We start from the raw sequence: 14,320 nt of genomic DNA, 5'->3' as shown, positions 1-14,320 counted from the left end.
CAATTTGGAAGTAATATTTTTATGAATGAATATTAGTGGGAATTAATTAGGAGATTAAATGAATGTAGGTATCCAGCCCACATAAGTTTTGGGCCATCAGAATAGAAGCTTGTTGTGGTTGTTGTTAGGCGAATGACGAAGGAGTTGGAATAAAATGGAGAGATATAGGCGTCAAGAACAGGTTAAATATAAGAACAGGTTAAATATAAGAACAGGTTAAATATAAGAACAGGTTAAATATAAGAACAGGTTAAATATAAGGGTCATGGATACAGTCATTACAAACACACAAACACATCTTCAAATATTTAAGAACCACTTTTTTATGCTTTTATCTTCTCCGCCGCTACTTCCCGTCACCGTCGCCGATGCTGCCGCTGTGTCTATGTTCTTCTCAAGGAAAAAAACACACATTCCGTTACTCTTAAATACTTTTAAGAGTTTACATTTGGAAAATGGAATCCCAGTTCTTAATCAATAACCCCAAAAAAGGAAGCAAAGAAAAAAAAAAAAAAAAAAAAAAAAAAAAATACACCCTCCCCCCCTCCACCGCATTAATAATTCATTATAATCATATATCAATCGTTCCACATGGAGAAAACCCCAGGGTTAGAACCCTGCACCGAATCCCCCGACCAGCTACCATACCCACCAGCATTAGGCGGCATATCATAGTCAACCTTAACCAGTGCGTATTCTTCAGCTGGGGCGCCGTTGTTCGCGGTGGCCGATGTAGAACCCATCCCAAATGCATTCCCAAGATACCCTCCATTACTATTATTATTAGGATTCTCAAAATGATTCGCACTGGACAACGCATTATTGTTGTTGTTACTACTCTCCAAATTAGACCCTCCCCCGCCGCCACCGCCGCCCATGTTGATCATCCCATGGAGCAAACCCGGATGGTTATGAAGATAGCCACCACCAGCGCCGCCGTAGAATTGATGGTTGTTGTTGTTGTTGTTGTTGTTGTTAGGATAAGGGGCATTATCAGATTGGTGGTGGTGAAGCTGGAGTTGGGTGTGCATGTAAGTAGAAGAGTGGTGAAAGGAGGAGGGATCGTTGGTGTATTGAGAAATGTCGTGGTGGTTTTGAAGAGAGAGGAAAGGCTGGGTTTGAAGGTGGTGGTGGTGGTGATGGTGATGGTGGTCCATATTCAAATTAGGCTGTTGGAGTAGAGGGTAAGAGGGTTGTTGTGGTTGTTGTTGTAGCCTGTGATTGGAGGAATTACTAGACGATGATGAGCTTCCATATTGGAAAGAGGAGGAGGAACCAAGCGCAATCATTTCGTCCCGCTTTCGAGACGACTCGATGGCTTGTGCCTCTTTCAGACGTTTGGCAGCACCGCCGCCTATTGGGAGCGTGTTGCTCTCTAGTATGCTTTTCACGTCGTAACGGCTCATGTCAAAGTTGGTGACTGCATTAAGCCCCCTGAATTTTATGGCCGCTATGTCGTATGCCTCTGCTGCCTCCTCTTCCGTGCCTACAACCCATACCAACATCCATCCATCCATCCATCCATCCATCCATCAAAACTATACCATAACAAAGATATAAAGTTAACAACTAACTAACTAACTAACTTACTGAAGGTTCCCAAATAAAGATCTTTGTTTCCTGCCACTCTGCCAATCCTAGCCTGCCATCTCCCATGCTGGTGGTGCCTATTTTAACGCCCACACATATATATATATATACTTAATTATATAGAGTTCCTGTGATGAAAAATAAAATAAAATAAAATAAAATAAATATTGAACCTTGTAACTCCACGATACATTGACGCGCCCCTTGAAAACCCACTACTCTTCCTGAAATCAAACATACGTATGCTTAGAACAAATCTGAAGAGGAAACAATGATAGAACTAAAAGTAGAAGTAGAACCACCTTCTAATGGAAGCCACAAATTCTTGTCTTGTCATGTGCTTCATTTCCTCAACTTCCTTCTCGTAGTTACTAATCTGCAAAAAAAAGAAAAGAAAAAAATAGTTCATGAAATTTGGAAATGTTATATAATAATAACAACATGAATGTTAAAAATTAGTGTGAAAAGTGGTAGATTACAGGAAAGTTGGTGGTGGTGGATGTTCCCCAATACTTCAATGCAGCAAGATCATAAGCCCTAGCTGCTTTATCTTCTTTGTCATACCCACCTGCCCATCATTTCAAACAAATAATTTAATCCTCAATTACAAATTAAATATATAGACAGGGACAGTGATGGGAACAAAAGTAACACTCACCCAAATAGACTGCTCCACAGATGATGGCAGAGACAAAGATCAGCATGTAAGAAAGTCAAACAAAGTTAGGTGCAGCCTTTATAACTTTTTTTTTTTTTTTTTTTGTTTTTGTCTAATTTAAAAAAAGGTTTCACCTTGGCGACCCTTCCTCGACTGCCCTTCCCTCCTGCAACTATTATCCCATAAATGTGCTTCATACCTTCCCGTCCATCTATGCCTACAATTTACCGTACAAAGGCTCAGATTAAGTCACAAATTTAACATAGCATCACACCCATAACCATTCAATACCTGGTCACTCCGCGATAAATTGAAGTCCTTTGCCCAAAAGTGTCCAAAGTTCTTCTAGGAGTGACATCGAGAGTGGTATTATTGTTTGCATTGTCAGGGGTGGAGCTGGTTTCACAAGTAGAGGGCTTCCCACTGCCCATTGAAAGTGTCAAAGACTGCAAGCTGTTGGAGTTATCTTGAGGGTCGTAGTTAGTAGTAGAGTCCATATTGATAGGAGCAGCCGCGGGTGTTGGGTGTTGTTGAAGAGGAACCAATCTTGTGATTGGAAACAAGTAATCCGTATCATTCGCTTCATGAATTTGATTAAACCCAATGAGATCTGCCTCATTTTCTGCCTTGCTTACGCCTAAAAAGTCTGCTACTTTCGGAACTTCACCTCCACCTTGACCACTTATCAGATTCCACTCTACAACAAGCATACGCATATGGAGAATTTGAAAGAGGATAAAAATGAAGCAGTAAAAAAAAAAAAAAAAAAAAAAAAAAAAAAGAAAAAGAAATATAGGATGAAAATGATTACCGTGGGTTTGAAATGGGATATCCATATTGTCATTCTCCAAATTTCCCAAAGAGAAGTGATGGGCATGAGTTGGTGTTTGAAGATGTGGAGGCAAAGAGGGATTAGTGGGTGAAAGTGGAAAGGAAAGCCAATTGTTGGAGTTCATGGATCCCATATTCGTCTCCTACTTCTTATTCTTCTTATTGTTCTTCTTGTTCAGCCTGAAAAAATGGGGAAATTCCATTGCAACAAAGTAATATGAGAGAAGAGAAAAGCAAGAGAGTTGAGATAATATATAGAGGGGATTAGGGTTACCCTTTAAAAAGAGTGTAGATTAGGGTTTGGTTGTTTGTTAAGGGCTCGGAAGAGAAGCATGTAATTGAGGAGACAGAGTGAAAAGGTGGGGAGGAAGGGGAAGAGGCTAAAAAGAGAATTTGAGAGAGATACAAAGTACTTAATTTAAACAAAACTGAATGAATTAATTAAGCATTTATTATTATTATTATTATTATTATTATTATTATTATTATTTAGAGAAGAAGAGAGAAGAAGAGAGAAGAAGAGAGAAGAAGAGAAAGGAAGAGAAAAAGAAGAGAGAAAAAGAAGAGAGAAAATGGTGTTGTAGTATGGTGTTACCCTTTCCAAAGCATTTGAAATAATTATATATAAAGAAGAAGGTTACATTATTTTAGTTGAAGTTGAGATCCTTGTGTCTGCACACTCAGACAAATCCTCAACTCCAACTGCAAAAATCCAATCTTTCTCTCTCTCCCTCTCTCTCTCTCTCACCAACTTGGAATATTGGAACTCCCGTCCTCGATCTCTTCAATTATGACTCCTCAAACCCCAGCATTGCCACACTCAAAAATCATATCTTTCTCTCTCTCTCTCTCTCTCTCTCTCTCTCTCTCTCTCGAGATAAATACTATTACGTAAACTTTCAATCTCTCTCTCTCCTTCATATCACATATCATATCATGTTCACTTGAAAAAGGGTTTTATCGGTTTAGAAGGATGAAAGAAAGAAACCCACCTGCATGGGACGTATTAAGTTTGATGTGGTGGTGAAAGGGTTAGTCCGTGGTTGAAAACTAGAGCATGGGGTGTGAGGAATATGAAAATGGAGGGAGAGGGGGGGTTGAGTGAAATTAATAAAAGCAAAAAAGAATCAGCGGGACTCCCCAAGCTTAAATATGTTGACCACCTAATCGGTATTCGGACCCCTCAAAGACCCCCCAAGAACAATCACATTCTATATACATACATATATATATATATATATATATATATATATATATATATATTAAAAAAGAAAAGGAAGGGTTCATTATTATTATTATTATTATTATTTTTCTCGTTTCCGGATATAATAAAAAGAGAAGAATTGGAAAGGAAATCCATGTGTAGGTAGGTATGGTCCTGACAAACCTCTCCAGTGTCAGGGAAGAAAGAGTTAAAAGGTGAGAATTTGTTTGTTCTTAGTTAGTAATGCAAGTTTGCGTTGACTGACTCAGAATGCAAGTGTGAAAGTAAATGGGTTTGTTTGTTTGTTTGTTTGTTTGTTTTGATTGATTGATTGTGTATGGGAAAAGGGGTTTAGAGGAGGGGGAAAAAAGGATAGGAAGAGTAAATAAGAAGAGGAGAAGAGGGCGTTTATGGAGAAACAGGCACACGAGAACCCATACATCAAAGGGAAAAAGTATTTGGGGGGACACTTTCCCGATGCCTACTGGGAGGAATCGCCGGGAAAGTGCTCGTGTCGCCTCGAATCCAAACAACCCATCAAACCAATTCTTCTATTCATATTCATATTCTATTCAACATTTTGGGTTAGGGTTAGGGTTAGGGTTAGGGTTAGGGTTTCATCACAAACGCTTTGCTTTACTGCCTTCTTTCACTCTCGTCCATCTACACCTATTACTATTTCATTCAAACCTCAATTACATTTCCATATACTCTTCATTTTACTTTTATTTTCAAAGTTTAATTATTTCTTGGGATATACTAAAGAAAATAAAAGTTTCTTGGGATCATTCATAATGGCCACATTAATTAGAGCAATCTTAGTATTAGTCTTCATAGTACCCATAAAAATACATATAAAAAACCAGCATCAATTACTCATAAATTATTTGATTTACAAACATATTTATATTTCTAATCACAACATCAATGTGTTCATCATGTCACTTTTATTTATTTCGATAGAGATGGATTAAGAAACTAAAATTGCATCAAATCCCGAGTTATATTCAGCTCTCGACCACCGGTGGACAAAATGGTAATTAAATTGTAGTGTTTGGACCATGTTTGAGTTTACAAATTTATACATAGAATGATGGAGTAATTTGATGAAGAAGGAAATAGAAGTGATGAGATTTGATTATTTAAAGATGTTGAGAGCAAGTTGCATGACAGGCGGTAAGAAAAAATGAGGTCGACAGAATTGGAAGGTGAGTTCAAAATTGTTAATTCCCACGAGACATGCATCTTGGAAGGGCATGTGCATCGCATTGTCTCGTTCTATGCAATTCCCACAAAACAAAACAAAACTAAACTAAACTCAACCCAACCCAACCCGTTGCTTCCTATAATTATTATGTTTATATACATACAATGCTTCTTCACTTCTCCATTCTTTTCTACATTTTGGTATATGCTATGCTATGCATTCTTTCACAGTTCATCAATTCTTCACAAACCTGGAGGACCACTCCTAATTTAACTATGCAATTATGTTTATACTACAACTAAATAATTTGATCTTGTCTCCTTGGGACGTGCACTTCAAATCTCAAGCTTATTCATATATAATAAACCAAACATCAAAGAAGATATATATAACACTTCATCAAACCCATTTCTTGGGCTGTAAAACAAACCTGCAACTAACCCAAGTGTGTGCACACCTCATTGTTTCAGCCCATTGGCGATCCTCATGTTTTCTGAATACAACTCAAAACCTTCTTTTCCTTCTTCCTTTCAACTTGGAAACCAAAACCAGAATCTTTCTTTTGCGCTGCAAAAAATACTTTCCACAAAACATTATCTGACATTCACAATCGTGCTCGAAGTTTAATGCAAATTAACAGGCTATGCTTAATGAGAGATCAAGTTTTCAGCTTGAAGCTTCTATTTTCTATTTGTCTCCAAAAGTAAATTCAGCTGAACTTATTTCGATTGGTAGTCCAGCCGAGAACAAGGAGGGAGAAGATTCTCAATTTGATGCAAGACCAGAACACAGCTCAGATATATTGTAACTGTAATCTCATCAACATATATATGAACATAATGCGAGAATACATAGATTTGCATCAAATCAGAAGCCATCTCACAGCTGGATATGAATATCAATTTAGGACGCATACTTGTACTGAGAAATCTAGATCTTATCGAGCTTCTGGGCTTTGACAACAGGGTTGGCTTTCGATACGGCATTTTGAGCAGCCATGTGGTAATCAAAGGGGCAGTCTTGTTTGTCAGATTAACGATGAAGTGTACAAAATACATTACCACACCGACAATTGAACCCGGTTAAACCAACACGCTTGTTGCAAGAGTTGCAACGTTTTGGACCCTCATTTTTTGGTTTCTCACCTTCCACAGATCCCATTGCTGGCATCGTATGTGATTGACTAGTCTTTGGTTCCACAGAAATGGCATCATTGCTAACACTTTCAAGCACTTCCTTAAAGCTACTAGACGATCCATTGACAAAATTTTCAATAGATGAAGCAGCAAGCTTAGCCTGATCTTGTTTCAGCATCACGTGTTTATGACACTTGGAGCACATGTTCTTAGTGGCTGCACTACCGAAGAAGCCACAGTTGTTGATGCACAGGAAAGGACCCTCCGGATGAGCTTGGCATCCAGCCTCATGATGGGAATCCATCTTTTGGAGTATACTGCATTAAAATCACTCAAAAAAAAAAAAAAAAAAATACTCAAAAAGCAAAGAAGATGCAATTTTAAACAAAAAAGGCAAAGAGTGGTGCACAATGCTTAAGGTTGGTGAACATATTGTATTTCTTGTCGTTCGTACCCTGTAAATATTCAAAACTCAGGAATCTTTCTCATGTCCCAGTTTGGAATGGATGATGCATAGAAAGAAATTATAGTTGAAGGAAGTAGGAAGCAATATATTCAGAGATTGGCTCCAAATACCAATTATCATTTACGTCTATAAACTTCTATTTATATCACTCTGGTCCTCAAGTTCTACTCATATCACTCTGGTTCTCTCCAACTCACAACTATTCCAAAAGTATACCACAAGACATTGATATGATAAGTTTATGCTGGTAATCAAAAATTCTTTACAAAATTCTTTACGGCCATGCTTCATCTTGAAATGAACTAATGCTAGATAGGCTTGAAATGAGATAGTTAGACCAATGTCCTGTCTGGAGATTGGAAACAACAAAGTACTCTACCACATTCATCTTTCAGCCATTGAACTTTTAAGCAGAGTAAGTAGGATAAAAGAAGATGGAAATCAGCAAGCCTAAGTTCCAATCTCTTCAGATACCCCTCTTCCATCCTTCGTTGAAGAATTCTTAAACCTCTGTTCGCCAATAATTTGAAGCTTAATTTCATAACCACTGCCATGTTCTCTACATTTCTAGCAACCCAACTGTATACAAGACTTGTAATTCAATCACCATATAGAATCATATGAAGTTTGAATACGTTTCAATGGCATACACAGCTTGGCAACACCACGAAACACCAATCAGTAGCCAACAAAAATACTCAAAAAAATAACCCCACTCTGTTTGTACATAACAACAGAACAGCACAGTTCAAAAGTTTCACCAGCGAAAGGAGCATTCAAAGAAGGCAACAGGAGGAACAGACCATAAGCCCTAACCTGACGAAGGATATATCCGAGAGACGAATCTTTAATCTCGATCGAAGAACTCAGAATCCCATGGGAAGTATAACCAACCCCGGCTTCTAATGTATATAATAATATACATGAAACGACAAAAGAAAATCAGGGTCGAGGTGGAATTACACAGATAATATTTGGATAGAGCAAGGTAACCGAAACCCAAACTGAAACAAAAAGTGCGAACTTTCTTGAACGATTTTCCTAAACATCTTTTCTTCTCGCCAGCGAAGATTCTCACACGCGCGCACTCGCGCACTCAAATTCCTCTAATCCATTTTGCAACTAAAGAAGACAACAAAATAGTTTTCTAGTCCTATTATATAGTGCTTCTGTAGCGGCGGCCAGTTCCTCGCCGCTTGCAGAATTCAGTCATCTGCTTCAGTTGCGCGCGTAATATCTCTTCAACATTTCTCTCTCGATTGTTAGCTTTCTGTCGCCAATTTCTCTGAATTTGGAAGGTTTTCAAAGCCCTCGAGTCATTTTGGGGGTTCCATACTCTTCTCACCAACGCCTTTGAATCCGGGATACAACTCTAGAAGACCTCCATGGCTTCTCAGGTGTTGTTAGCTCTTGCACTTTCGCTTGTGGGGGGATTCAGTACTTCTCTAGGTTAGTCAAGTTTATTCTCGTTATATGCTCTGTGGCTCTGGTTTCAATTCAGAATTATCTCATGGATTCTTAGCGGACCTCACTGGATACTTGGCTGGGTTTTCTTTTCTTCCTTTCTTGTTTCTTTTTTTATTTTCGTTTGTTCTTCATTCTTGGTTATCTTTGGTTACACTTTGAAGTATTTGTCAATTGGGCCTTGAGACCAAATTTAATATGAAACGTTTCTTGGATTCGATATGTCAAGAAGTAAACAGATGTTTGGCAAATTAGTTGTGATTGATTGTTCTTTATCTAGTCTTTACAGTCTCGAAATCGTGAATGTTATATGGTTAGAATATATCTATCTGGTTATGAGGTTTTGAAGTCGGCTTTTGAGAATCCTGGGAAAATTTACTGCTGTTCTTATATAGATGATCGTTTTCTAGTTCTGAGTTCTTAGAACTCAAGGACACAGGTGCATAACCCTATAGAACAGATCTTGTACCATTTTCTTCATTGCTGAAAACCCAGTTACCCCCGTTTTTGTTCACCGGCTACAGTGCCAATTCTTGTAGAGAAGAGCACTTCAAAGTCATATTCTCACGGCCTTGTTGAATTCATTCATTGGTCTCGTATGATTAACTTGTAATTTCTATTTTCCACAACTTCTTTTGTTTCATTGTGTGAAATTAGTTTTATGAGTCCTGTTGTACACAATTGTTACTTCCCAACTTTCCATTATCCATGCTTAATTTTGACAAAGAAGAACCAGCATGGTCTCTTTCCTCTCTCTCTGTACGGGGCTTGGAACTTAATTATTTACAATTTTAGTGGCATAGTGTCCATATCGAGCCTTGACACCTTCATATCACTTCTGGTCCATCAGCATTTTAAAGCATCAGACTCATTTCTATTCATAACATTTGGAACAGGTGCACTTTTTGTGATTCTTAGCGGAGCCCCAAATTTGAAGATGCTCGGTCTTTTACAGGTGATGCTTGGAGGTTTCCTTTTTTGATTCTTTTGGGGATGGGGGATAGCTTTTTAGCATAAATCAATCCTAGAATATTGATCATTGGTGGTGATGAAAGGCTAAACGTTTTCTTATCTGTTATTTTTACTTCGTTGTCCATGAAAATTGAATACAAATTTCACCCTTACCTTATCGTTACTATATGATTATATCATTCCTTACAGCTCGGTGTGCCTATGTGGGACCATGTGGATTCTTCCTCAATCTCTTTAGAAAATTTTAAAATAAAAAAAGAGAGGAAAGGAAAGAAAGAAAGTGTAAAATTAGATTAGAAAAAGGAAGAAGAAGAAGAAGAAGAAGAAGAAGAAGATGAAGAAAGGGGCACTGCCTTACCTTTAACGAAGGTGGAAACTGTGCCTTTTCTTCTTCTCTCCTGTTCCTTTTCCCCATCTTCGAAGGAATGGAATATTTTCTGAGATTGAATCCAACCTGTAGTAATTTAGCATGAATTTTGGAGTGTTGTTAAATACATCATTTTGTTACCATGTGGGCATTAACTTATATGTTAAAGTCAGTTCCACTCTATGGATTAGTCTAAATCACCGAGTCTGAAATGCAGGGCTTTGCTGCAGGTTTAATGTTGAGCATTTCGTTCCTGGATTTAGCTCATAATGCGATTAACTCAATTGGATTCTTAAAAGGAAATCTTTGGGTAAGTAATTATTCAGCATTTCATCTGATACATGTCATGAGTCTTTATTGAATGATTTCAGTACTTGTACATTCATGAAGTGTCTTTTTATCCGTACTGCAGTTTTTTGCAGGTGTTATCTTCTTTGCATTTGTTGCTCATTTTATCCCAGAACCCACACTTGCTCCTGGTTCAGATAGCAAACGTAAGAAGGTTGTAATTATTCTTTAAACTCACTTTCTGCTCGGTAAAGCATTCTTAGAAAGAGTAATATTAATTTCTCTAGAGTTTGACTCTATGTTGGATAATAGGACGAGGATGAAGGGGGGAAGGACATTATGAAAAAGCATCGCCGTCAGGTTCTGTTCAGTGGCATAATAACAGCAATAGGTATATACATATACAACTGTCATGTATAAATGGTACAAGTTTATATTCTCTAACAATTTGTCCAAGAAGTAAGAACATTAATTTAGTCTAATGAAATGCAGGAATAAGTTTACATAATTTTCCAGAAGGAATGGCTGTTTTTCTTGGATCAATTAAGGTACACCTCAGCATAACCCTTCTTAAATTGAAATGGGATAATGTAGTTTGATCTCAGTTTAAAGAACTCAAATAATAAACTTCATAAAAGGTATTTATTTTCTGCTTAACAAAACTGTAAATGCCTTCATGTTGGAATGTTGCTTATTCATTTATATTAGAAGCATATGACATGAACGAGCCCTATTGAATTCAATATTTTCATTGGTGATAGTTAAAATTTTGGTTTTTCTGAGCCCTATTGCTTATAATTGCTGACACCAATCAATTTCTTTTTAATTTTATGTAGGGCCTTCGTGTTGGTCTAAACTTAGCCTTAGCCATTGCCTTGCACAACATACCAGAGGTATTTATTTTCTTGTTACATAGCCTACATTATGCTTTTCTCTGGAAATAGGTGTCCATATCATTTTTAGCATTTTTCTTCATTGGATTACCTGGACTTAATAACCTGATGCTGGGTGCAACCAGATAGTATTTGAATAAATATTTAGTAGTGCCTCTCGTTGGTATGATTCTATCCATCAGTTTATCTGGGCTTTGATTGACGCTGGTGGGATAAAAATTTAGGGAAATGCCACATGGAAATTATCTATGTTAGGTCTTGACTCTTGTAATATTATGCAGGGTATAGCTGTTGCGCTTCCTGTTTATTTTGCTACACAGAGGTTAGTGAATAATTTGAGTTTATGTTATGAATTGGGGTAACTCAAAATTTTCATGCTTTCGTTAATCATTTCCTCTCATATGAAATGTGTTGTCGACTGACTCAATTTCCAATGAATTTCCCTCAATCAAATTGTAAGTTTTAGAAACATTTAGATGATGGGTTCAAGTTTTGTTGTTGGTCACCTACGAAATTTTTACCCCAAATATTGTTAGTTCAAGCCGTTGTCATTACCTCTCAAGTCTTCCAAGCCCACTACTAGCAAATATTGTCCTTTTTGGGCTTTCCCTTCTGGACTTCCCCTCAAGGTTTTAAACACTGAGCGATGTGTCAGTCAGGACGTTGAGCCTCCAAGAGGGGTGGATTGTGAGATCCCACATCGGTTGGAGAGGAGAATGATGCCTTATAAAGGTGTGGAAACCCCTCCCTAACAGACGCGTTTTAAAAACCTTGAAGGAAAACCCGAAAAGGAAAGCCTAAATAGGACAATATCTGCTATTTGTGGGCTTAGACTTGCATGTTTTTCACATCTTTACCTTGTCCAATTTACAGGGTTGAATATGGTTAATTTCTTGTTGTTTTTTATGCTCAGCAAATGGCAGGCATTCAAGTTGGCTACTCTCTCTGGTTTTGCTGAGCCCCTCGGTGTTGTAATTGTAGGTAAGTCCAACTGCACTAAAGAGACGCTGAATCTAGATGTTCTTTCGCTGAAAATGTAAGCTGGATTTCCAAAGTGTTACGCAGCATTATTATAATGTAAGAGTAAGTGCCGTCAGTGATGTGTGAACATCAAGTTTAGATAGTGATATCATTTACTGGCTTAAAGTATGATCTATTTCGACCAAATGCATTGATAATACTGGCAGATTTGTTATATGGTGTTTAAATTGGGACTTGTATAACCAATGCCTTGAAGGGGACACATGGAATGTTCAGTATTTAACTGCATTTTTTCTGCAGCCTACTTATTTCCAAGCAGCTTGAGTCCTGAAATTCTGGAAGGTCTACTAGGATCTGGTATGGCAAAACAGAGTACTTGAATAGAAATTGAAGGAAGACATTTTTAATCTTTTGGACATTGTTTTATTCTATTTATTTCATGCTTTCAGTTGGCGGAATAATGGCGTTCCTAACTCTGCATGAAATGCTGCCTTTGGCATTTGATTATGCTGGACAGAAGCAAGCTGTGAAGGTCGTCTTCTTAGGAATGGCTTGTATGTCTGCAAGGTAAGAAAACATGGGAAGAAGTAGCCGACCATCTTGATGCATTACTCCTTTTCTTTTCCTGCATTTTAAACAAATTTTTCCATTAAAATTCACAGCCTTCTATGTAGTTATGTTAATGACAATCTGCTCTGGTATCCATTAAAATTTGAACTGATGAAAACAACTTAACCTTATGATCCTTGCTGAGGTGAAAGTGAATTAACTTTTTAAATTCCCCCTATTGCTTTCTACCATGGATTCTGTTTCAATGTGTGACATCTCACATTAGTTGGAGAGGAGAACGAAACATTCCTTATAAGTATGTGGAAACCTCTCCTAGCAAACGCGTTTTAAAAACTTTGAGAGAAAGCTCAAAGAGGATAATATCTACTAGTGGTGGGCTTGGACCGTTATAAATGGTATCAGAGCTAGATAATGGGCGATGTGCCAGCGAGGACGCTGAGCTTCCAAGAGGGGTGGATTGTGAGATCTCTCATCGGTTGGAGAGGGGAACGAAGTATTCTTTATAAGGATGTGGAAATCTCTCCCCCAACAGATGTGTTTTAAAAATCTTGAGGAGAAGCTCGGAAGGGAAGGCCCAAAGAGAATAATATTTGCTAGCGGTGAGCTTGAGTTTTTATGGAATGCTAATGATTATTGCTTCAATTCCACTTTCACTCTTGAGCACCCTGCCTCCAGGGAAGGAGGAAAATGGAAGCCAGAGTAGTAAAAAACGAAAGATTCTTTGAACAAGGGTAATTCACCCAGGTTATTGCCTGATGTCGAATAATTTTGTGAAAAGCATACTTGAAGTAGTTACGAGCTTTCACTTGCTAAATCTTGAATCTTGTTCATTTGTTAAGGGATAAAAAAGAAAATGAAAGAAAAACAGTTGGTTGGACGCGCATTTGGCTCTTTCAACAATATGCTGCTTTGTTCTTTCTACTTGATTTATAATGTATCTAATGTCACAATCTCACTGGTTTTGCAGTCTTTATTTTCTGGAAATCAGCCTGCCGGAGGATTTGAGCTTGTAGTTACCTGTCTCTTCTGTTCCTTGCCATTTCTGTGTTGTAAATTTTCTGGAAAAAAATGAACATGGGGAATAAAGGGTTACCATTTCTGTGTTACTTGTCATTTGCCTCAACAAGCACACAGCCCCCTTCCATAAAAATGCCAATTCCGTGTAAAAAGTTGAACTCTTCACCTTATCAGAGTGAAAAATGAATGTAATTGGTTTACTTGTTGATCTCAATTCTGTGTTCATTCTCGTATCTATGCTTTATTTGGATGGCCCCATCATTCTCTCTTACTTTCTGATATGTGACCTTATGAAGAGAACAACTTGTTAAAAATTTCTTCCTTAGGACCGTCCAAGTTTTTAGCTGAGAGGGCCTGTGGGCTTGCATCTCAAAGGAAAGCAAATGCAAATTGAAAGATGTGCAGACGGAGAGCAGGAGGGATTCCAATCTTGTCAACTTTAACAAAGTGGGCATAATAATAATAATAATGGTGCGTCAAGAGATTCATGGGATTGAAGCTGTCTATTCCCATAACTTTCGTGAGGCTCATTTGATTGTATTTTATTCAAAGTTGGATAAAGAAATTAAAGTGACTCAACATGATCAAAACCTAAGAAAGAGAGAGAGAGAGAGAGAGTGTGTGTGTGTGTGTTTTCATCCAAGAAAAGATACAGAAAGCAAAACAAAACTGAAGC

The 14,320-nt window shown here is 37.8% G+C and overlaps 2 protein-coding genes and 1 pseudogene across 6 annotated transcripts; 1 reads left to right on the top strand and 2 right to left on the bottom strand.

Moving 5' to 3' along the window:
- Positions 1–492: 492 nt before the first annotated feature.
- On the bottom strand, positions 493–3,477 carry PLT2 (Integrase-type DNA-binding superfamily protein). Its single transcript, XM_087118631.1, has 10 exons — positions 3,354–3,477; positions 3,060–3,259; positions 2,540–2,945; positions 2,383–2,465; positions 2,249–2,257; positions 2,070–2,158; positions 1,893–1,966; positions 1,764–1,814; positions 1,591–1,667; positions 493–1,486 (listed from the first exon to the last, which is right to left on the bottom strand). The coding sequence occupies exons 2-10, from the start codon at positions 3,211–3,213 to the stop codon at positions 579–581; spliced, it is 1,851 nt and encodes a 616-aa protein (XP_086974757.1). The 5' UTR covers positions 3,214–3,259; positions 3,354–3,477; the 3' UTR covers positions 493–578.
- A 2,797-nt stretch (positions 3,478–6,274) lies between these two features.
- On the bottom strand, positions 6,275–8,014 carry LOC111777895 (zinc finger A20 and AN1 domain-containing stress-associated protein 8-like; annotated as a pseudogene). Its single transcript, XR_015412171.1, has 2 exons — positions 7,909–8,014; positions 6,275–6,943 (listed from the first exon to the last, which is right to left on the bottom strand). The product of XR_015412171.1 is annotated as a zinc finger A20 and AN1 domain-containing stress-associated protein 8-like (transcript).
- A 223-nt stretch (positions 8,015–8,237) lies between these two features.
- Positions 8,238–13,858, top strand: LOC111777894 (zinc transporter ZTP29). 4 transcript variants are annotated; one of them, XM_023657625.2, is made up of 12 exons: positions 8,268–8,541; positions 9,453–9,511; positions 10,113–10,205; positions 10,308–10,397; positions 10,496–10,574; positions 10,676–10,731; positions 11,020–11,076; positions 11,358–11,398; positions 11,990–12,057; positions 12,358–12,414; positions 12,507–12,624; positions 13,595–13,858. In XM_023657625.2, exons 1-12 carry the CDS (start codon positions 8,478–8,480, stop codon positions 13,638–13,640), a joined length of 828 nt encoding a protein of 275 aa, XP_023513393.2. In that variant the 5' UTR covers positions 8,268–8,477; the 3' UTR covers positions 13,641–13,858. The 4 variants fall into 4 exon arrangements, 3 of the variants coding, with proteins under 3 accessions (XP_023513393.2, XP_023513394.1, XP_086974791.1); XM_023657626.2 differs by having other exon boundaries at positions 8,289–8,541; positions 10,126–10,205; XR_015412170.1 differs by lacking the exon at positions 13,595–13,858 and having other exon boundaries at positions 8,238–8,541; positions 11,990–12,153; positions 12,507–12,589.
- Positions 13,859–14,320: the final 462 nt, after the last annotated feature.

This window comes from Cucurbita pepo, chromosome 16, assembly GCF_057944985.1.
Source record: "Cucurbita pepo subsp. pepo isolate OVF chromosome 16, ASM5794498v1, whole genome shotgun sequence".
NCBI lineage: Eukaryota > Viridiplantae > Streptophyta > Magnoliopsida > Cucurbitales > Cucurbitaceae > Cucurbita > Cucurbita pepo.
This window is presented reverse-complemented; position numbering and strand designations above follow the sequence as displayed.

Excerpts from the sequence above, each read along its gene's own strand:
- PLT2 (XM_087118631.1), bottom strand. The coding sequence starts at position 3,213 with ATGGGATCCATGAACTCCAACAATTGGCTTTCCTTTCCACTTTCACCC. Across the intron at positions 2,466-2,539 it reads ATTTATCGCGGAGTGACCAG|GCATAGATGGACGGGAAGGT; the intron begins GTATTGAATGGT and ends GGTAAATTGTAG. Across the intron at positions 1,668-1,763 it reads ATGTATCGTGGAGTTACAAG|GCACCACCAGCATGGGAGAT; the intron begins GTTCAATATTTA and ends GCGTTAAAATAG.
- LOC111777894 (XM_023657625.2), top strand. The coding sequence starts at position 8,478 with ATGGCTTCTCAGGTGTTGTTAGCTCTTGCACTTTCGCTTGTGGGGGGA. Across the intron at positions 12,058-12,357 it reads CCTCGGTGTTGTAATTGTAG|CCTACTTATTTCCAAGCAGC; the intron begins GTAAGTCCAACT and ends TTTTTTCTGCAG. Across the intron at positions 12,625-13,594 it reads ATGGCTTGTATGTCTGCAAG|TCTTTATTTTCTGGAAATCA; the intron begins GTAAGAAAACAT and ends CTGGTTTTGCAG.